This window comes from Crocodylus siamensis, chromosome 2 (assembly GCF_052110815.1).
Source record: "Crocodylus siamensis isolate JL-2025a chromosome 2, ASM5211081v1, whole genome shotgun sequence".
Taxonomy (NCBI): domain Eukaryota; kingdom Metazoa; phylum Chordata; order Crocodylia; family Crocodylidae; genus Crocodylus; species Crocodylus siamensis.
In genome coordinates, this window is record NC_143396.1 from 275,590,796 (window position 1) to 275,612,657 (window position 21,862).

General features: G+C 40.4%; 1 protein-coding gene across 8 annotated transcripts in view; it reads right to left on the reverse strand.

Moving 5' to 3' along the window:
* The window catches only part of CDC42BPB (CDC42 binding protein kinase beta), a 127,586-nt gene that overhangs the window by 8,905 nt on the left and 96,819 nt on the right, over positions 1 to 21,862 (reverse strand). For 3 of the 8 annotated variants that reach the window (XM_090034074.1, XM_090034073.1, XM_090034077.1), the window contains exons 20-30: positions 21,447 to 21,541; positions 21,265 to 21,344; positions 17,988 to 18,077; positions 17,470 to 17,559; positions 16,950 to 17,055; positions 14,872 to 15,008; positions 14,155 to 14,294; positions 12,500 to 12,581; positions 6,616 to 6,832; positions 5,775 to 5,837; positions 479 to 1,075 (exon numbers count right to left, since the gene is read on the reverse strand). In XM_090034074.1, coding sequence (XP_089890200.1) covers positions 479 to 1,075; positions 5,775 to 5,837; positions 6,616 to 6,832; positions 12,500 to 12,581; positions 14,155 to 14,294; positions 14,872 to 15,008; positions 16,950 to 17,055; positions 17,470 to 17,559; positions 17,988 to 18,077; positions 21,265 to 21,344; positions 21,447 to 21,541 — 1,697 coding nt within the window. The remainder of the gene's footprint in view (positions 1 to 478; positions 1,076 to 5,774; positions 5,838 to 6,615; positions 6,833 to 12,499; positions 12,582 to 14,154; positions 14,295 to 14,871; positions 15,009 to 16,949; positions 17,056 to 17,469; positions 17,560 to 17,987; positions 18,078 to 21,264; positions 21,345 to 21,446; positions 21,542 to 21,862) is intronic. The other 5 variants (XM_090034075.1, XM_090034080.1, XM_090034079.1 and 2 more) reach the window with 2 other exon arrangements.

Consider the following 21,862-nt stretch of genomic DNA (forward strand, 5'->3'; position numbering starts at 1 on the left):
CTTAGGAAGTCAGGAATTCTGATTTACACCTTTGTCAATTTTTTGAGTCCAGCGTGCAGAAAGTAACCAGAAGACAACTTTAATTTTAAAATAATGTAGCAAAGTAAGCCATGATTTCTATAATAAAGAACTTGCATACTGATTCGTCTTTTGGTATCCTGTATCCAGGTTACTGTTGGGTCAATCAGATATGAATTTCACATGGAAACTCTTATCTTGCCTTATGTCTAGGGTTTCCCCCCTTCCTGTCTTCTGTGACAAAAAAAATTCTTTCTGGTAGCATCCAGGATTTCTGCACCAAGTGTCAAGTGTGGTGATCTTTAACAGTGCTTACAGGAGGGAGCACTATTCTATTAATTCATCAACATTTCAACTGGAGAAGTTCAGACAATACCAAAGCAAAATAGAATACGTGCTGAATATTTTTAGACAAGTAAAGCAGCAACAGCGATATTGCAACAGAAAAACATATACATACTACAGGCAACAGGAGTTGCAGGCCACATTAGTTCCTGCATGCGTGACCTTCGACCTTGTGAATCGACGTACAATCCCATATGGCTGAAGCAAAGCAGGTATTCCTCATTACTGAGTTCCACAGCACAAAGGGCATCAAAAGACTGCTGTGAGAGGAACGTAAGCGAGGGGTCATTAGGATTTACCAGGTTTATAGACTGTCCGTCTCCCTGGATGTTCAACAGAGAGAACCCAGACTGGTAGCCAACACAGAGCTTGTCCTTGAACACTGACATCCACTGTACGGTTCCTGAAGCCTGAATTTCACTGAATTTTTTGTGGAAAGGTTTAGTTCTGTGAGTTTCATAGCAAAGAACCTGTCGTTTGACTGCCACAAACAAGCAAACAGAAGAACTTTTCTTCAGTGTTCCAGTTGTAATAAATTGGCAGCCTTTAGTTTCTGGAAGTTTGATATCAAGGTTGCCTTCTGATCCATCCAGGGAGGCCCAGGGGTATAAGTGAACGTGATGGTTCCGACCACAGACGAGGACGATAATTTTCTCTTTGGGCACAAGCTCTATCTGGTACACCTTCTTACAGTCAGCAGCTCGGACTATCACTGCAATAAAGAATAAATACTACCATATGATCATACCTCCAGGCTTACAAAATTCCACTGTAGTGTACGAGTGTCGGAAATTTATTTAGACAAGCACACACCCTCTAAAGGAACAGTACCAACCCTTGGGCCTAGGCATCCCACTGCCATTTCTTATATGCACAGCCATGAAATATACCTCTCTTCCAATTCCCCCGTTCAGTCATAAAGTACCACAGCTACAGCAACACATGGCAGCAAAATACACATGTAGGGTCTTAGACATCTTCCACCAGACACTTCACATTTCCTCAGATCAGGAAAAATAAATGGGCCTTACACTATGCCCCAAAGGTCAGGAAATTGAAACCATTATGAAATCCAGTCAATGACTTCACCTCCCAGAGAAAGGAGTATTTCTATCATTAATAAATGGAGGGGAAACTAGGGAATTGGAGGGGCGAGAGAGGGCAAGGAAGGAGATGGAAAGACGAAACATTTTTTTTTTCTAAATGTCAAAGACAGGAAAACCCAAAATATTGTAGAGATGGACAATAGCTCTTTGACCCAGGTGTAGACATGGGATGCCAGAGATCAAATAGAAAATGAGAGCCAGAAGGAAGCACATTCCCATTAGCGGCTCTAGGAAAAGTCAACATGTTGGGAGGTTTAAGGTAAGAGCCAAGCAAGCCTGAAATGCAAATTTCATGTTAATATGTAAAACACAATCTTATAAAACTCAACCAACACACACTCGTTACCCTTTGGATATCAGGAATTTTATTTATTTTTATTTTCTATTAGAATAAACACTCAAGTATTTCAAAATAAATATTTGAGAAAAAATAAAATTATGAATTAATGCTTACCTATACTGTCCAACAAATGGCAAAGTAGTATAGTCAACCACTAGCATTTGCATTATATATATATATAAAAATAAATAAAAACTAATTTTGGATACAAGATCAATAACCTTTCTGCCTTGCACAATAGATAATATATTTGTAGAATTTTTCTAAGAGATGGTAAGCAATCTTAATTAGCGAGATCTTGCTATAGATACAATATGATGCTAACTTGTCCAAGTCTAGCCCTCATTTTAGTTTTCAGTTGGAAGTAAAAATGTAAGCTTTTTATAAGAGATCCTGGATAAAGGCATTTGATATGACCAAATGGACAAAAAAACCCAGCCGGTGTTAATTTAAAGAATACTACTTATGAAATGAATAAATTCAGGGTCTTGCTACACAAAATGCAGTATATACAACTCATGTTCTCTCTTCCTAATTTGCTGAAACAGGAAGGTTGATATCTTCCTCTTATTCAGCCCACTTAGCTTCACTATTTAAATAGTCTGGAGGATTACTTAAATGCATACTCATTTCACAAGGATTTAAATTACCTGGATTATTTTGTTAACATATATAGTCCTACCAAAATCCATGAGGTTACTCAAGTAAAATTATGCCCATACTTAAGATCTTGTAGTACAGTAGCCGTTAGAGTATAATGAAAGAAAATATTAAATACCAAAAGAGAATTCTAAGCAAATCTTACACCTCCTGTGTATAAAGTTCCTCAGGGAACTAGTTTGTTTTTAAAAAGTTACACAATTCCATAGTATGTATAGTCCCTTTTATTGTACTATAGTGCAAGCATGCATTTTTACTTGATGAATTTCTGTCGCTATTCAGTTTTTGAAGTTCAATAAAAACAAGTAATTAGGAAATATACTTCTAAATTCTGTATTTATTGCTCCATTATGAGGTGCATCATAAGAATTCTTGCACTACCGCAAGCTAAACTTTAAATACTTATAAAATAAAATTGTGTTAGGAAGATGAAATTAGATTTTGAGTTTCCTGAAGAATTTAAATACATTTAACATAAAAAGTTTACTTACAGAATGATATTAGCATTGGTGACCTATTTCTTGAAAGCTGAGTTGGGCTACTATAAATATTGGTCATTAAACTTTGGCCCGTTATGGATTTCAAAACACCTATTCTGAAATGTGCCATAGCATCTTCCTGTCTACCATGGTCCCCAAGACCTCTTAATTCTTCACAGCTTTTAGCCACTGGGGCTTTGTTTCAAGGCTGTAAAAGGTGTATAGCTACTGTGATGATGGATTAAGTAGAAAGGAGACTAACAGGTAGGACACCTTGGGCATTACTAGATGTGCTCCAGAAGGTGCAGAGAGACAGGGAGCTTTAATTAGCAAGCCACGCTAATTAAAAGCACCTGAGTGTCACGTATTAGTGTCCCTGCACTGGAAAAATGGCAGTGGGGTGCTTTGAACTAAAGCTCATTAGAATAAGCTTTAGTTCAAAGCACCCCTCCACCATTTTTTCAATGCGGGGACACTGATGCATGTGACGCTGGAGGCTGCTGGAGTGTGTGTTAATTTTCATGCTCCAGCAGACTTGATTGAGTCTGCTGCGACGTGCTGGATTTACAGTGCATCAGAGCAGCCTTCACGCATGTGTGTAAGTGCCCCTCGTTAGCATTTAGTGTGTCACAAAAGACAGACCTAGTAACAGCTACTTCCCTGGGAGAAGAATATCCATCTTATAACAAGTCACCTCTAGGTTTTTATGACACCAGAGAAATCAAAAGGGCCTAAAAATTAATTACGTAGCATGACTTGGAAAAAAAAGGAGAAATGAATTAAGCAATAGATCAACTTTTAATACATCTCCTGCTCCAGAAACATATTTTATTTAGCACATAATTCAGTTTAGCAACGTATCTGGTTAGATTACTTGCTTCAGAATGCTCTGAAGCAGGGGCTGTCCAACTGGCAGCCTGCAAGAAGCTAATGCACTGCCGTGGGCGCTCTCTCTCACTGTTGCTCCCCCCATTGCTTTGGATGTAGTGGCAGCTTTTCTTCCTCCAACTTCTGCTTCCCAGCCCCACTCCAGGGGGCCAGGCTGTCACTGGGGCCAGGAGCCAGGTGCGCAGCAGGGGAAAGCAGAGCTGGCTGTGTGGCAGCGGCGGGACTTGTCCATGCAGCAAGCATTCTGAGCAAATGCAAACCCTGTCTGCTGAGAAGTTGGACACCTCTGCTCTAAAGCAAGGGTGTCAAACTCATCCAGCCCCATGGGCCAGATGCATGCCCCTAACTCAGTTTGTGGGCTGGACCAGGCTGGGCCCAGCACCCCCTGAGCTGTGTGCAGTGCTAGGTCCAGCCCATATGCTGCAGGCAGTGTGTTATCTGTGCTGTACCTGTGTGTAGAGAGCCCTGGGGCTAGTGTGTGCTGCACGCAGAGCCCTGGACTGACCCTCTGTGTTGCCTGCAGCACCCATGGTACAGGGTCCAGCCCACGTGTCACAGAGTACACAGGGGCCTAGGCTGGGGCCAAGGCATGGGGGTCAGTTCAGTGACCCACAGACTGAATCATACAGCTCCATGGGCTGTACCCCCTACCCTAAAGCATTACACAAAATATTTTAGAGAAATGAAATAAACAACAAAACACTGCAACAATGTTATAATACAGCTGTAACCACAAACTAGCTGTACTACAAATTAAGCAAGGCGAACAGATATGAAGGGTTAATTACCATACAGAGGTCCCTAAACTCATTTCTGTTAGTAACTTTCTGGCTTTCTTCATGGAACCAAGGCATAATGCTCCCCTCAACCACATGTGTTTGGTCTCTAGTAAAATCAGGCTGAAAGGAGGAATGCTTCCTTCCTTCCTTTTGTAGCTCTAAAGGCTGGTAAATAAGCTCCAAAACAATTCCTCAAGGGGAATAGGGCACAGGATCTGACAGGGGACTAAGTAGCAATCCCTGTCCACATACTGCCTGGAGTTTCCTGAATGTATGCACTGCTACAGCTGGTGGTAATAACTCCTCAAGAGCTTAGAAATACTATCTTTGGCCTGTTCCTCTGCCACCAAGGTGACCAGGAAGTGGACGGGTAGTCTGCACCAAGAATAAAAAAAGGGTGGAGGCCTGACCTAATCAGCTGGACAGGAACTTCGGAAGAGGAAAGGAAAAGGTGGTGAAAGACAGAGCAGGAAGGAGGCATCTAGTATATCTAGAAGTCAATGCTCGTTTTGTCCATCAGTCATGCCCACAGTGTGGAATGTTAAACCAATGGCAGCAACAGTAAAAAAATTCCACCAGTTGGCTGGGAGAAAGTAAATGGAAGAAAACAAATTCAGATTTATAGTGTGCAAGAATTTCTGTTATAAAATTCCAGTAGATGCTGTGCTAGCAAGACACAGCCAGCTGTCTTTAACCATTCTAGTAGATGCCAGTGCAAGTCATCTGACTGAGCAGGTTGAAGAAATCAGTTTCATTTCCTACACCAATATATTGTCAAATTTCTTTTTCAAATCAAACTCTAGATAATATAAAACCCCCAAAATGTATTTCCTTGAATGGCTGCTTGGCTATTCATTATATATGAATTAGTGTGGTACGTGACAAGTGCTTTGCTGCCTGCTGTGAGAAGGCAGTTGAAGGTGAGAGCTGTGCCCCAGATTATGCCCAGTGAGCTGGCCCCTTAACTTCAGGCAGCCAACTAAGCATAATCATAATAACCAAATTAGTGTTTGCATTTCAGACCCCGGTTTCTGTCTTATCAGTTAATTCAGTCTACATATGAAAGGCTGTGGTGTAACATACATTAAAAAGGAGCACTAAAATTTATGATGCTCATTATTTAGCATGTAATCAGGGCATGCACTCAGACCTAACTTACCATCACGGGTAACCTCTATCACATACAGTCCTTCTTCAGAACCAATTGCTATTCTGTCTCGATCTAAACCAGAAAGGAGAAAAAGAACAATTCATCTAAGTGTGTTTAATGTTACTTATAGAATTTTTTTTTTTTTTAAAACACCAGGAAAAAATTTCCTCCCAACAAACAGTGCAAATAGCTGAATCACCTTGCAGAAAACAGTGTTACAATACTTTTGCATCATGTACATTTTATACTCTGCCCCAACCAAAGAACAGGTTGTTACAAGATACAGTAACTGTTTTGCTGAAGAAAATGAGCAACACAGTAGGTACAACCACATGGGAAGGATGGTGAAGTCAAATGGCAGAGCGAATAAGGCACCTCACTATTGTTCCAGAGAAGAGCCCCACTCCAGACTTGTGATAAAGGTCACTGAAGGTGACTAACCATGAATGTGTGCCTGATCATTTGGACTGAGAAGACAAAGACAGCTAGACATGATGCTAGTCATATAACTCCCTTGTCTGCTGGTGGCTACAGAAACTGGTGTACTATAACCATGCTAGGCTTAAAAGGATCTACAAACTTCTGATGAGTTGTGGCTTTTCTTATTTAACCAGACATGGTATTTTTGCAGAGAAAAGGTTCTCTCAAATACCTCTTACGCATATGGTTACTAATCTTAATTCTCCTTTTAGATCATTATCTTAAAAAAAAAGTAGTAAAGTTTTCCCACCATCCTTTTATGGAAAGGGATTACTTGAGGATTACATTAAGGTGTCACTACATTTTACAGAATAGTCTACCTTAATGCCGTAGCAGAACACAGGCTGTATGAAAGGTAAAACAAACATACCTAAAATAGCAGCAGCTAAGCTTGTTTTAATGAGTGGCAGCGTACTGTCATAGGCTTCTTGTGGAATATGTACAACTTGGTTTTTAAGTCTGTTTTTGTGCAGGATAGACTGCAGCCCTTCCAGGATTCCTACCCATTTTCTCTTTTCATTCTCATTTTCTGTCAGGATCAGTAAAGAACAGGTCTTTGAAGGTGAGCCCAAGAGAGAAGCCGTCACCTTTTAACAGCCACAGAAAGAAAAAATTAATACCTGTATAAAAAAATCAATGGTTCATTTTGTACAAAAACAGATTTTAAGGCAGAGATATCCAAGAGTTTCTGGATACATATGTAGAAAAGGCATTTAACATTGTATGCACCTTAACATGGTACAAAGAACATTTTAATTTTTTTTTTGTCAAGCTACCCTGACTACATTTAAGGCTTTCACATGAAAAATATTCTGCTTTAGATAATGAATGTTAAATTCATATATGAACAAGTCTACATTCTTTTCCCAAAAAGATCTAATTTAAGACATACTGGTAGCATCTACACAAGATGCTGACTGAGTAGTAGCTTACTACTGCGCAAGTGTCGCATGGCACAAAGCATGATGCGATCCTACTGCGCAGAGTCCCCAAGAAGCAGTAACACCAGTTACTGCGCAGTCATTTAGTACTTGTGTATGCAAGTATTAAATGATTGTGCAGTAACAACTGCACAGTCAGTGTCTTGTGCAGACACAGCCACTATGTAATGGGAACTTCTCTTTCCTGTAATGGATCCAGGGTACCATGCATTAATTTATCCTGAAACACAAGCATTTCATTCTCAATTCATTTCTATTGAAAATGGAAATTTTTCTTTCAAGAAAGCAGCATTTAAATCCAAAGACACCAAACTGAATTTAAATCCCGCAGGACTGAACCCCCAAGATTTTGCTGCTCAATGGCTTATTTTCAAAACACTTTGAATTGGGCTGAAGGAATTAGCAGCTCATTTCTAAATGAAACATTCTGGCAGAAATTACTTTTTTCTTTTTTTTTTAATTTCGTCTAAAATGCCACTTTTTTGTAAAGTGAAACTATGGGGGGAAGAGGGTTTGTTGCTAAAGAAAGATATGGAGATTATTAATTTTTCTCATTATGCACATGAATCTCTCTCTGAACAGACTGTTTTTAATAGGAATATAGGCTTTCAATTTTTTTCTTTCAATGTATGGAAGTACTAATACCATTAGGCTGCATCCTGTACATACAAGCCATAGAAAAAGACAGATCTGTCAATCACAAGCAAATCAGTATTATTCTAAAGCTAGCAGTAATAATAAAATCAGGAATAGTGGCTATGTTAATCAGAACACTTCAGCAATCCCCCAAGTCACAGAATAGAAACAAAATCTTCAGTTTATAGTCTTTATGCAAAAATGGAGTATAGATTGGCCTGGTTACTGGACATATTCCTGGGAAACCAAGTAAAAATTTACTTCTTTTTTTTTCAACTGTATCTGCAGAACCTTCACCACTTGCGTGGAAGGGCAGCGAGAGCTCCAGAAAAAACACTGAAAGGCAAAGACAATAGAAAGAGCAGAGGAAAAGAACTGAAGACACAGGCTTAACCAGGGGTGGGCAATTATTTGGGCCCATGGGCCACACAGGGAGTTTTGATGAATTATGGTAGGCTGGGTCAGCTCTCCCCCGCCAACTTAACAAAATTCCCTATGTAGGATGGGGTCACGGATGGGAAGCGATGCTCAGGAGCAGGTGGGTGAGGCCAGAATCATGGAATGGCGACAGCACGGGGCTGGGGCTCAGAGCAGACCTGTGATCTACTGCCTGCACGCCCCTGCGACAAGCGTGGGTTCTGCGGGCAAGGGCGAATTGTGGCTCTGCCCTGGGCCTGCGCTGTCACTGCTCCAAGATCCCGGTCCCAGACTTGGATGCAGTTCCATGCCTGCCCAGCTACGGACTCTGAAGATCATGGGGCAGGGGCAGCGTGGGGCTGGGGCCAGGGCTGAGCTGCTCCCTGCATGTCCCTGCCCTGTGGGGTGTGTGGGGGTTGGGATGGGGTGAGGGGCTGCCTGAGTGCTAGGTCGTGGGAGCTGGCTGGTGGTCAGGGGGCATATGCAGCAAAGCTCACTCAGGTGGTGTGGTCTGAGGCTGCCCCTGCAGTACTTTGCAGGGGGCTGAGTCCAGTATGCTCCTGTCAGGGCAGCTCCAGCCAGCATGCACAGCTTCTGGTAGGGCTGCTCCCAGTATGGCTGCAGCCACCTTGGTGATGCTCAACTCCCCTTGCCTCTAGCTGTGGCTCCTCCTGGCTTTAGCCCTTGCTGCAGTGCTCTGGGCAGGGAGGAAGCTTCAGCTGAGCAGCTCCCGCTCCCACTTGCCTTCCACCCACTCAGCTGCCCACAGGTGGCTGCTCATTTTGCCATGGGGGCAGAGTGGGTGGATGGTGGCTGGGAGCTTGAGCCAGCGCCCCATGCCCTGGGGCAGGAACTGCCTGGCGGAAGCTTCCTCCCCAGCCAGAGTGGCAAGGCAGGAGCAGGAGGAGGAACTGCCGCTGGAGGCAAGGGGAGCTGAGCAGCACCCGGGCAGCTTCAGCTGCACCAGAAGGAGCCCTACCAGAAGCTGTGTGTGCTGGCCAGGGCCAGTGTGTGCAGGCTGGAGTGCAGTGCTAGCTGCCCCAGGCAGGGCTTGGCTCCATGCAGACTGCTGAGGGGGCAGCCAAGGGGCAGATGCAATCAGCTGAAGGGCCGGATCTGGCACACAGGCTGTATTTTGCCCACGCTACTTAACTAATGCCTGCAGTTTGTACAATTCTGCACCCAATAGCTGCACCTATGAAGGTATTTTGGTTCAACTTGAAATATTTTCCAAAGATACCCCCCAAGAACCATGTTACTGCCCTGCCTCAAAGTTTAAGACTTGCTTTTCCTTTTTTCTAAGTGGTAGCACAAAATATTCTTTCCATCAATCCATCTTTTGATATTGGCATCTTTCATGTGGCCTTCTCTGAGGAAAGTAAAGTCATACATGTCTTATAGTTTTCTTAGCAGTCACTAAGTAGCAATCCAGTATTTACTTGGAAGAACTCAAGTCTTCCAAGTTTAAGGTGATTTTTAGTCTCTTAAGTAGTACAAAGCTTGGCAAAATACTACATTTATTATGCGGATCTTGGAAGGGATGGCACTGGAGTAATACAGGGGAGTTTAAAAAATGGTCTCCCAGACACTAACATTTCATAACAGCACAAAAGCATTTCCTGGAGGCTTTAATAGCTAGCCTTTGCGTCCAAACTGATACATGATTCTAAAAGAGCAGTGTTGGAATTTGAGATTCAGGCATGATCCTGATGCAATGCATTTTCTATCTTGATCTAATTAAGGAGGCCCCAGGGAAGAACTGTATTACTTTGAAAATTGCCATTTTGGACTTCTTGTGAGTAGTCTTCTTCAGCAGTCCCTCGCAGTTGAGGCTGATCGTCTTCCATGACTGCCTTACCTGTGGGTCTGAAGATGGCTGATGATGCTGATCTGGGGTCGACAGACCCTGCTGCAACTCAGGCACGTGTTTCTGTGTGGGGTGGGTGGCTCCGGATTCCCGATTTAGTCTGCAAAATGCTGTTTCTGCTGCTTCTGGTTTTTCATCTCCTGTTATTGTTATGAGGTTTCAAAGTACTGAAATCCCTGCAGCACTCTTCCTCCATTTGGGGAGGTCCTGGGTGATAGTGTCCTACGAGTTGATGTTGGTATCACATTTTTTTCAAGTTGGCCGTGAAAACGTCCTTGAATTGCTTTCTCTGCCCTCCTTTTGAGTGTACACCTTGACAGCTGAGAGAATAAAGCCTGCTTCAGACGCCTGAAGCTAGACATCTGGATGACATGGCTGGCCCAGTGAAATTGATGTTGGATGATCATCACCTTGATGCTCATGGCGTTTGCTTGAAAAAGGATACTAATGTTGGTGCACCTATCTTCCCACTGGATTCAAAGGATCTTCCACAGGCAGTGCTGATGCTACTTCTCCAGCAACCTGAGATGCATATTTTTGAGTCCCTGACATCATTTGGGCTTTTGAGAATAGTCTGGGTCAGGGCATGGCCACATTTTCTGTATTAATAATAGAAGTAAACAGCGTCAAACATCAATGGGTAAATTCTGCCTCTTGGTCCATCGTTGAAAAGCAGTCCTGGAGGAGATGTTATTCATTGTGGATGAAGCTGTTTCTGTTCAAAACCTTAAGTGCCTCTTGTGCTTGCTCAGAATCTTTTGGTGAAGAGCTTCTCATTTTCTGTACATCGCTTCTCAACATCAGAGACAGGAAAAGTGGTCTCTGAATTGTCTTCTGTTGGGTTTCTTGAGATGCTGGACTTAATGAAACAATTCTTTGATAAGACCAACTTGCAATAGCCACATTGAATTAATCTCTTGTATCCAGCTATCTGCAGAAAGGCAAAACTACCAATCTTTAAAGAACCTGGGCTGGAGACAGTTTCCAGGCATCATACTGTCCAAAACTCCCTCAAAAGCTAAATTACCCTGAAAACGTGTAGATGTCCTACCAACACAGTGAATGACATCTGTTTGTCAGGATTCTAACAAGTATATTTTAGCCATATATAGGATGCCACAAACCTGACAAAGAAACCGACAGCTATCTGTGGAAGGATCAAAACAAAGGTTCAAGTAACACCTTTTTCAATGAATAGCCTGTGACTCTATTCTTGGGTGGTCATGCCAGTGGAGTTTTAGTTTTCTTTTCTGAGCTGCATGGTCTTTAATTCAGTGATGTGGACGTAGTCAGAGAGCTCAGTTCAGTTAGACAGCCATTCTGTGCACACTACACTCGTAAAACATTCTATGTAGCCATCTTCAAAAGTTGTCTCGCATGCCTCGGAAAAAAAAAAAGGCTACTCACTGCTTTAAGAGAAGACTTTGGGCGGCAGCAGCAAGGGGAAATTAAAAAAATTGGAAGACAGTATAAGGAGGCGGAAAAGCAATAAACAGAGGGATAAAAAACTCACTGCAGAAAATATTATCTAAAAGAGGCTAAAAAACTATAGTATCCCTCAAGCTGCTTCTACAAATAGGACAGAACATTTGTAGTTTTGCTTAGGGAATGGTATGAAGAACTGTGATTGCTTGCGATTGACAGCCCATCTGCTTCCATGCTCACTAAGGTGAAGTTCCATAATTGACAGGATCACAAAGAAGTATTTGCAAAGAAAAAAACCTCAGGGGATTAACATTTTGGCTATTTAGGACAGTACAATCTTCATCTTCTTTAAGGTTAAAGAATCTGCAGAAGTCATCTAAGAAAACTTAAATGTTTGGGTGACCAAACTAACACACTGAAGGTGAAATGGAACTCATGGAAAGTTATTACTCTTGCCCTTTAATGGTCCTCTGCAGTATATCATTATGACATATGTGCAAGTTTTATTATAATATTACATAACCAGTTGGAAGGCAGGCAAGATCCAGCTCTGGTTTCAGCCTGCTAGGATCAAAAGTCCTATGGTTCTAGCCAGAGTCCTACATAAACTAAGAAAATAAAAACCAGGATCTTATAATTCCAATGCAAAGTGAAAACCCTAATCACTGTATTTCAAAAAATCAACGTAATACTTAAAATTTATTACCAATTTTTATGTATTACAAAGCTACAATAAAAGGTACAGAAGACCTTTTGCACTTCACAGTTCACTTATGGAGAAAAATCAGACCCTCTTCCTTTGAATTTTCAAACTTCCTTTACCTGTTTATTTGGGTTATTTCTGCAATCTGATAAAAATCAAATTTTACTCTTTAATGAAAAACAACTCTATGGACAACAATGATGAAAATACCACAATACTAATACCTAATGTGCATTTTCTCTAAAAGAAAGGTTGAAAGTCATACCCTGAATATACAAGGGATGTCTTTACGGGTGGCATGTATTACGTCTGATGCCAAGACAGAGCTCACACAAAAATCTTCATCTCTGGTAAGAAATAAAACAACATTACTAACACGGCAATATAAAACTTTCTAAAGAAACTGATATCAGCTTCTTTGAGGGACTGCACCCTGTCATTATTGTGATAACACATAGCGATCTCTTGTGTGCTAAAAAAGGGACAGGGAGAAGGTTCCAAAGGACCTTACAAATCTGGATTTTGGTCCAATAACTTATAGCATGCAGATGGGCCTGTTGCACCTGCATGGAGTCTTGAAGTGGCCAATGTGGATGGGCTCAGTCTGTCAGGACATCAGAGATTCATTAGGCCTCTTATGCCGAGGGTTTGGAAAGGGAGAGACGCTCTTTTAATCCATAGATTTTAGAAATGAATACCCATAGCTCAAAGTGAAGTTATCCATTGCAAACAGACATCAAAAGCACTCAACAGAACAGGTGGACTTTTTGTAGGTTTCAAATACAGGAGTGTGCTTATATTTTCAAATGGATGGAATTTCCTTTTTTTGATGATCACATAAACAAACAGTGTACATCACAATTATCTCAAGTGCAATTTGGATCAGGTCCTACCACAATGGGCATGTCTACTCTAGGCTCTTTAAATTGTACCTGGACAAGTTAATTACAACAGTTACAAATTCTCATGTAAAGGAGTCACGGACACTTGCTCCTGTAGTTGTGCATTTCAGTCCCGTCTGCACTAGACTTTGCAACCAAGATGATTAACCTGCATTAAAAACACTACAAATCCCAGTGGAGACAAGCCCAAAGAAACAGCTTTTAATAACAGCTAAAGCAGAAGCCTGCTAAGAATCATGTCCGACTAAACTGCCCTAGGCATTTCATTAATGTGAATGCTGTTATTTGCAATGCCTCCACATTCCTGCTCCCAGTGTCAATTTACACCATGGATCTTCAGATGCCATGTAGGCTCAACCCTCTGACAGAATTACTGTGAGAAGAGAGCAGCAGTAGAGTCTGTTTGGAAGGGACTGTAAATCAAGGTATTTGTATAAGCAGATTCTATGCTAACCAAAGACCAAGGTGCTGTCACCTTACAAGATGGGGCATTTTCTCTTGCCATTGTCACAGTAATCACAATAAATTCACATTTTAGTTCAGAAGGTAAAAAATTGAAAGAAAAAGACTTACTGAGGAAAAAAGTTTCTTAGGCTAAAACCGGTTCCATGTGAACAAAGACAGTGGGTGCTGGGATCATATGTACTGTAAATTGGTAAGTTCAGTGCTTTCTGGAACCTGTCTTCCTTTACTCTCCCCCCTGGCCCTGTCCAAAGTTTTCTGAAATGGCCTGTTCAGAGTAGCTCTTTCCCTATGCTCTACTTCACTGTGACTTGTCTGCCCAAGATACACATACAACTCACAAGAGGACATGAATTAATGTTGTTGTTTACATGAAAATGCAGTGCTGCAACCCCTTCTTTTTGCTCAACCTAAACTGAAGCCTGGTTTTGGAAGGCATAGATCATCTCAGAACAGAGCCCTTAAAATACAGGAGCCTTTTATTTACCATTAGAGAAACATTTTACTTAAAAAAAAATAACACGTTTTACACTGTAGCTAGTAAAACAACACAAACCTGAGATCCAACACTTGACTTGCAACAACTCCAGGCTGGGTGGATTTTCCTTCAGGCACATCATACAGAAAGAGTTTGCAGTCGCACACAACTGCATAGGCTCTCTGCCACCCTTTCTTAACTCCAGTAGGCTTTGGAACCTGCATGTAAATAGTTGCTTGCTTGTTATGTGGAAACTTGACTGGTCAGACATAGGAAGTGAGGACATGTAAAGCAGACTTCATGCTTCTTTAATGCAATGGAGTCTGACCACCCAATTTCAATTATACTTCCAAATAGGAGGAAAAAGTTGAAGAACAGCTGAATATTTCTTCATGAAGCTCCCCGTTTTCTGCTTTTAAGGTAGTTCTGCAATTCAGCATTTTGTAAGGCAAAATCAGGTTGTGTATTTAAAGAGATTCCACACGACACACAACAAAATTCCACTATGTTATAGCACAGATTTTTTCCTGTACAAAAGTGTTCTGTCTCATTTTTGTGACAATTACAGCTGCCCCGCGCTAGTCCTCAAGTAAGATTGCTCCTTTATCCGTAACAAAAGGGTAAGTGTGAATTGGGCTAAGCCCCAGAGCTTCAGCATTACTTGGGGATACAGTTAAGCAAGGTTAGGGTTTCTAGCAGCAAACTGCAAATATGGCTTGCTTTTGTATTAAGTTTGCAATTATACCGGGAAGAAAAAAACCAACCCTCTTCAGGTCCAAAGTCAAAGATTCTTACCTTGACGTAACCCTTATAGGCAGTTCCTATCCCTCTTTGCACATCTACTCCAAGAGGCCTTTTGGCTTGTTCAGGGGGTATAGGACAGACTTGAGGTGCACTGTCTTTGCAAGAAACATGGCACGCGAAGGAACACACTGGGTGCAAAAGAGAAAATCCAGGATGGAAGTCTTGTGAAGATTGATTAATCTTAACAGGTGATGAATATTTTCTACTCTTACAAGAAAGAAACCAGTTCATTAGATTGAAATAGCTCAGCAGTATACATGACAGCAGCACATTATGTTAGACGAGCATGCTTCTGATTCCATTTGTCATGACAGACTCCTAAACACCACTTTCTTTTATACACCCATATCAGGTAGGGCAGGAGCCCTGCCACCACTCCTCTTGCAGTAACCCAGCTTTCTTCTGAAGGAATATGATTTGGGAAGCCTCACCTAATGTCATCAACACCAACTTCATTAATTCAGGTAGAAGATGAAGGAGGTAATGAAGAGTTGGGAGTTAAGATGGATATTGGGCAGAAAGCTATGAAATAAGATGGAAGAACAGGGGGGTGGCTAGGGTAAGTTAATACTGGACGGTGCTAATTTAATGAGTAAATAAGAAAAAGTGAGACAGTTAAAATAAAAAGGGAAATTAGATTCTACAGAAAAAGAGGACAGTTACATTATTATAACAGAAAACAAACTTTGCCATAAAATAAAAGAGGTTAATAGAAGAGTGTTAATATTATTGTGCTATAAAAAGGCACACACATAGACAAGAATTTTTAAAAAAAGGGGGCAAACATCTACCCAACTAATTGGTGCATACCTTCCTCAAACTTCTGTGTGCACTGTCTATTTCAGCTGCAACACTTAGAAGGAAAAGGACCTGTTATCTATAAAGCACCTTTCACACTTTGTATAATTATGCAAACATGGTGCTTTAACATGCACACAGCAAGAATGGTCCATATACTGATAAATTACTAAGTCTTTTATACTGTAAAGTCATCAGCATCTAAAATGCATGTAGGGTGTAGAGTTGTGGGGAAGGGGAGCAAGTGGAAGGGAGAACAAGCTAAGACAACAAGTCCCTGGAAAATGAACAAGGGGAAAGATGGAAACATCTCTTAAACCTCCTATTGCAAAACAAACCTAATATCAATTAGCTTAAGTACTATGACTTGGCATGGAAGTGACAATGGAGAGAGCAATGGTGGAATGCTTTGTTGTGGGGATAGGGGAGTGAGATTTTCAGATACACTAGAGCACAAGAGTGATGAAGGAGCGGTATGGAACAAAAGCAGTTACATGCAGCAGGAGACAAAAGGGTGCCTCAAAGTGAGTGCTGTTAGAACAGCAGGTGCTTCTGGTAGAGCTGAAGGGGGATGGGAGTTGACTACCAATCATTCGCAAATGGCCCTGAAGGCAAGAACAAGGAGGCTGAATACAATGCAGAAAGTTACCAATGGAGAGAATAAGGAGTGAACTGAGTTGGGCATAGCGACACCGGAATATGACTTTTGCAGTGTTTTTTTGGGACAGATTTGTTTGGACATGTTATGTCAGAGAGCAGTGACAGTAATCAAGGCGAAAGAATATTTAAGGCACAGACACATATTTTCACAGCAACACTTCTACTACAGATTACAACACTACAAAACAGAGGGGGGAAGAATGGATTTTGAAAATACTAAGCTAGAAAAATTGACAGAATTTGATTACATTCATGACTTGTGAGTAAAAACAGACAGGCACATATGCTTCCCAATGTATAGATTAAGATGAGGACAGTGAAAACTGTTACATTTCAATTATGGCAACAACTTCTGCAGCATTTATTTCTTCATTTTACAGCAAGCCTGCTATAGTGATAGTGTTAGTAAAAACATGGTGCAGGAAGATGGAATTAATAAATTTAAGTAACTTGAGAATTTCATTCCTCAACTGATTCAAATCTGCAGATGCAAGAAGGTAGGAAGAAAAAGATGCAACAGCTGTTTTTCCAGTGGAGTAACTTGTCGCTGTAGAACAAATTGTTTTATTTAGCTAAGTTACTGAACATTCAGAATTGTTACACTGACTCACCGTCACAGGCATAGCCTTGTCGAACTAATCCCACCATAAGAGACGTGCAGTGACTGCACTGAGTAGGGCTCGTGAAGGACTTGATGTTGAGTTGGTGAGCTTTAGGCTGAAAGATAAATTCAAGATAAACCAAAGCTACTTCATAAACCCAGGTTTCTTTTAAGTAACTGTAACATGTTAAAAGTGTTGCAAGTCAGAACTTTCTTTCCAAATAATACTGTAAGTGCTTTTACTTCCAATGCATACTCAAGATCGCAGCAGAACCAGAGTACAAATAAACCCTGCAAACCTACAACAGCCCAGTCTGAAATTCTCTCTCCCTTCTGGGAAAAACTAAAAATGACTGTACAACTTGCATTTAGGAACATTTAATTAAACAAACTTACAAAACAACAAGTGACAAACCAAGACAGGACAAAAGCAAACATACATTTGCACAGCTATTTGTTAAAAAAACCCCCAAAAAACAAAAAACCAAACCCTTTAGTTTGCAGAAATAAGGTGAACAAGGTCCCCCTACCTTTGGTACAGCTAGAGAAATGGATTGAATGGTGGGGGAGGGAGCAGCAGGCATCCTCTGAAGCCGAATTGATTCCTGAATCACAAGAAACTGCAGTTGAAGATAATTAAGCTTCAAGAATTTATTCTAGAATTGGAGTGGGTAAAGTTCTCTAAAATTTGCAAAGATTGTAAATGTAGATTGTAGAGTGTCTTGCCATTTCTAATTTACTGTGAGCAGATCATATTGGAAAGCACTCACAGGAAAGCCTGCACACTAACAACAAGGAGCAGTACAAAAAACAGGTATGAAAATGGAGTACATCAACATATACAGAACTGGAGGAAGATTCCACTCGCAACTGTTTGCAAAGCAGGTGCACTTAACACTGACAGGTGTCTATACACAAGCAAAAACTCAGAGCTAGAGTACACCTCTTCATGGTGAATGATGTCTGCAATATATTTATAACATGTCACATGTATATAAAAGACTCTCAAGTGAATTAAGTCTGGATAATAAAATACCAGCTGCCTTACTTCTTGTTGCTGCTCAGCAGTCATGACAGAAGTAGATGGTGAGACTTCTGGTTTGGGACCTTGTGTTTCTTGCTCACTAACAGAACTCGTCTGCAGAAATAACAGCAAACAAATTAGATTAATGCTACAAGTCTGAAGGAATGGTCTTAAGTCAACGTGAAATGAACCTGAACGTGGTTAAAGCTATTGACCTGACAAAAACAGCTTGCCCAGGACAACATTTAGAGCTCTGTTAGTTTTTATAAACACTATTTAATATTTGTTTTTTAAAGACCTAGATCTATGCTGTATTGACAACATTGTATATATGGAGGCATCGGATTTAAAAAAAAAATCTACCAAATAGTAGATGGGACTGTAGCTGTAACAACAGTCTCTTCCCAGAAATCTTGAAGGTGTCTTTATGAGATATTTGGATCCACCAATCATATTTTAGAAGGTTGTTTCTAATCTCCTGTGTACTGGTAGAAGATGAAGCCAGGCTTTCTGGCAAACAATCCATAGGATAGTTCAGATAATTTACTGGTGTAGGGATTTTGGAGTGCACAGGAGCCACCAAAAGAAAGGTTCTCAGTGACTTCATGCAATTTATTTTTGATAGCTAAGAAGTCTTTCAAGAATTCTATAAATATAATTCTATTACACCGCTTAATAGGATGAGAGAATTCTAATGATAATCATATCATATTTCACTAATGTTGGTGATTAATATCCATCACAAGTTTCCTATTAAATTCACACTTACTCTAGCTACTACTAATTATCAGCACAAGGGGGTAGTATGCTACAATTCTGGAATTAAAGAACTAAAGCAGCTGGGTAGGAAACAGTGATACTACAGGATCGCACTCTGAGGATATAATGGAGATTGTGATTAACAAACATGTGATTAAAACTTTTTAAAAATGATGTAATTAGCAGTGAAGACTGCTGAGTAATGAGTCAGTCATTCTTCACACTTGAGAGGGAAGATAGCTCAATATAGTTATAGCACACTGAGCACATACAGATATTTTGGTATATTCCAATTGGTAGTGACATACTGATGAATTAAAAATAAATAGCAAGTTAGATATCATTGTGCAAAATACAATGTTAACATGATAAAACAAGATTCATCTTTAGTACAAATATTGTCAAGATATCTTAAAATAGTCAGCCTGCAAAGAGGTTTAAATAAAAACTAAACTAGTTCTACTTAGTGGGTTAATTTGTATGAAAAGCTAAAGCACAAAAAAATCCACTAGTTTTAGGATGCCATTTAACAAATACAGGTCACAAATGCAGGAGGCAAAACTATCACAACAAGAACTTACTTCTTCCCAAAAGGCTAGCAGAGAGGATGTAGATGAAGAAGAAACAGAATCCTTTGTTGTAACATGAGGGATAAAAATGATCACTGATCACCCACAAGAGAACTTCAGGAGGTATATTAGTAGGCTAACTAAATAAAATGTTTACGTGGCAACCTGATATGTGCATAAATTAAATTGGAAGGAAGATCAAAGGGAGATATATTGTCAGTGTACTTTAAAAAAAAGTTAATGAAAACTGCTGACTAGAATATTCAGTATTCTACTCTGCAATTCATTAGGAAGTGATACTTAAACTTTCTCTAACATCTACACATTTACAGCAGTTTCTGATACAGGACTGTGGTTTAATAATATGCATTTAGTGTTCTATGTATTAGAGCCTTAAATACATTCAATTTCCTTTTCTAATAAAGTCAAACAGCAATTCAAACCTTATTCATACAAAGTTCTTTTACAAAAGTCAAGTTTTGCTTTAAATCTTGCTTTTTAAAAGTACTGCATGTAACAAACATCACAGAATGTCCCTGCATTTTCTCCCTGGCAACAGCAACAACTTGAAAATAATATAGAAAGCACAGTATTTCTATGGCAGCACCTCCTAAATACAAAATGTAGCTAGACAGCATGTTTTAACCCTACTGTGCAACTACAACTCCATAAAATAAGGGGATTTAATATTACAGTTTTATCTCTAGAGTGCTCATGATTGTCATTCTGAATAGTTTACAATGTTTAACAAAACATATCCAGAAACTCTTCAAGGATCAAGAATTCATAAAGTAAGGAAAAGCAATTCACTGTTGTACAACAGCTGCCTCCTCAGGGGAAGTACAAAAACTTTACAAATGCCTGATCTGAGCCACAATTTGTACAACTGGATTTTCCAAAGATCGGTGGGTGTATCAGGACAGCAACACGCCAACAACAAATTTTGAAAAGGTTGCATCTGGATTCTACCAACAGTGGGAGTCCTCTGTGTCTCTTTCCAGTATCTTCTACTATAACATCCCCCATAGGAGTTCAAAGCTGAGTCAATGATCTTATCTATTAGTCTAGACCTGCGGGGAGGGCAATTATTTGGGCTGGTGGGGCACTTAATGGGCTTTGGTGATGGGTGACCTCCCTCTCCCAATCCCTCTCTTTTAAGGGCTGCAACCAGTGCAGAAGCTTGAACCCACCCACAGCTTTAGCACCCACTTTTCTCTCCCCATCTCCCAGAGTCCACCTGCCTGCAGCTTTGGCGCTCCCTCGCTCCACCCCCACCTGGTCTGGACCCGGAAGCTGCTGGCCACGTCCACAGCTGCCCACATGTGGCCAGCAGCTTCCAGAGCTGGAGCTGCCACCTACCTGTGAACCAGATCCATTCCCTTGGTGGGCTGGATCCAGTCCACAGGCTGTATTTTGCCCACCTCTGGTTTAGACCCCTTTTGTGTCTTATGAATGCATTTTCTTGGGAAAATGCAGCTGTTTGTGATGTCCTTTCTTTTGTCTTAAATGTCAGAGCTAATTAAGCAAAAAAAAAGAATGCATTATTGACTCAACAAAAGTTCCAAGCTAGACCAGGGCTGGCAACTCACGGACTGTGGATGTGGGGCTTCAGCCACAGAAACTCTCTCCATGCTGTCTTGGAGAGAAGAGGCAGCAGCCGCCAGGTCCTAGCACTCAGCCTGAAACCTGAAAAGACTGCTGTCTGCTGAACCAGAATATTTCACATTGTCCTTCTTTGTTTACACTGAAGTAAGACTTTGGGAATATCTCCCTAAGTTACCGATAACTAAAGCTAAGCGATATGGCATTAACTGGAGAAGAGGATCCATAACTTGACTTCTTAGGCTAGGTAATTTGCTTTTCACATTGTACTTCTGACAGATTCTAATTTATTGTTTATTGTCCATGCATACCCTTTAGCTAATTCAAAAACCATAGGCCACTTTTTTTAAGTCAATTAGTTTAAAACTTACTCTAAAAGTCAGATCACGTGGAAGGGGTGAGGTGTTGAAATATTCAAATATTGAATCTTGGAAATCGGGAAGTTTGAGACCTGAAAAAAAATTAAACCCCCCCAAAACCACATTAATTTTACTCAAAGAAAAAATTGATACTGTTTAATACGAAAATGATTTTATAACTTAAACTTAATTACCTGCATCTGTTCTGTACTTTTCTTCCAGTTTTTTCTTCAAGACTTCCATCTCTTCAAACAGCTCCCGATTTATTTTTTCAGATTCCTTCAATTTACTGAAACAGTAAAATGGAAATCTTTAACGTTAAAGAGCAAGAAATTAGGATTAATTTTTTTTTTTTTTTTTTTTTTTTTTTTAACACTGGAGATCTCATTTTCTTTGAGCACTGGCAATACTTGCCCTGTTATTTCAGACCAATTAATTGTCAGCTTTACTTCACTAAATCTTTATTTCTTTTACAGCTTAATTTAAACATTGCAATATTCATACTTTATATCATGATGAAATGTTTTTGGCATAACAGGGAAATTTAAATGTTTGTTATTTTAACAGGTGGTTAAGAGTAGCACTAAAGGTAACAGCCTGTAACATATTC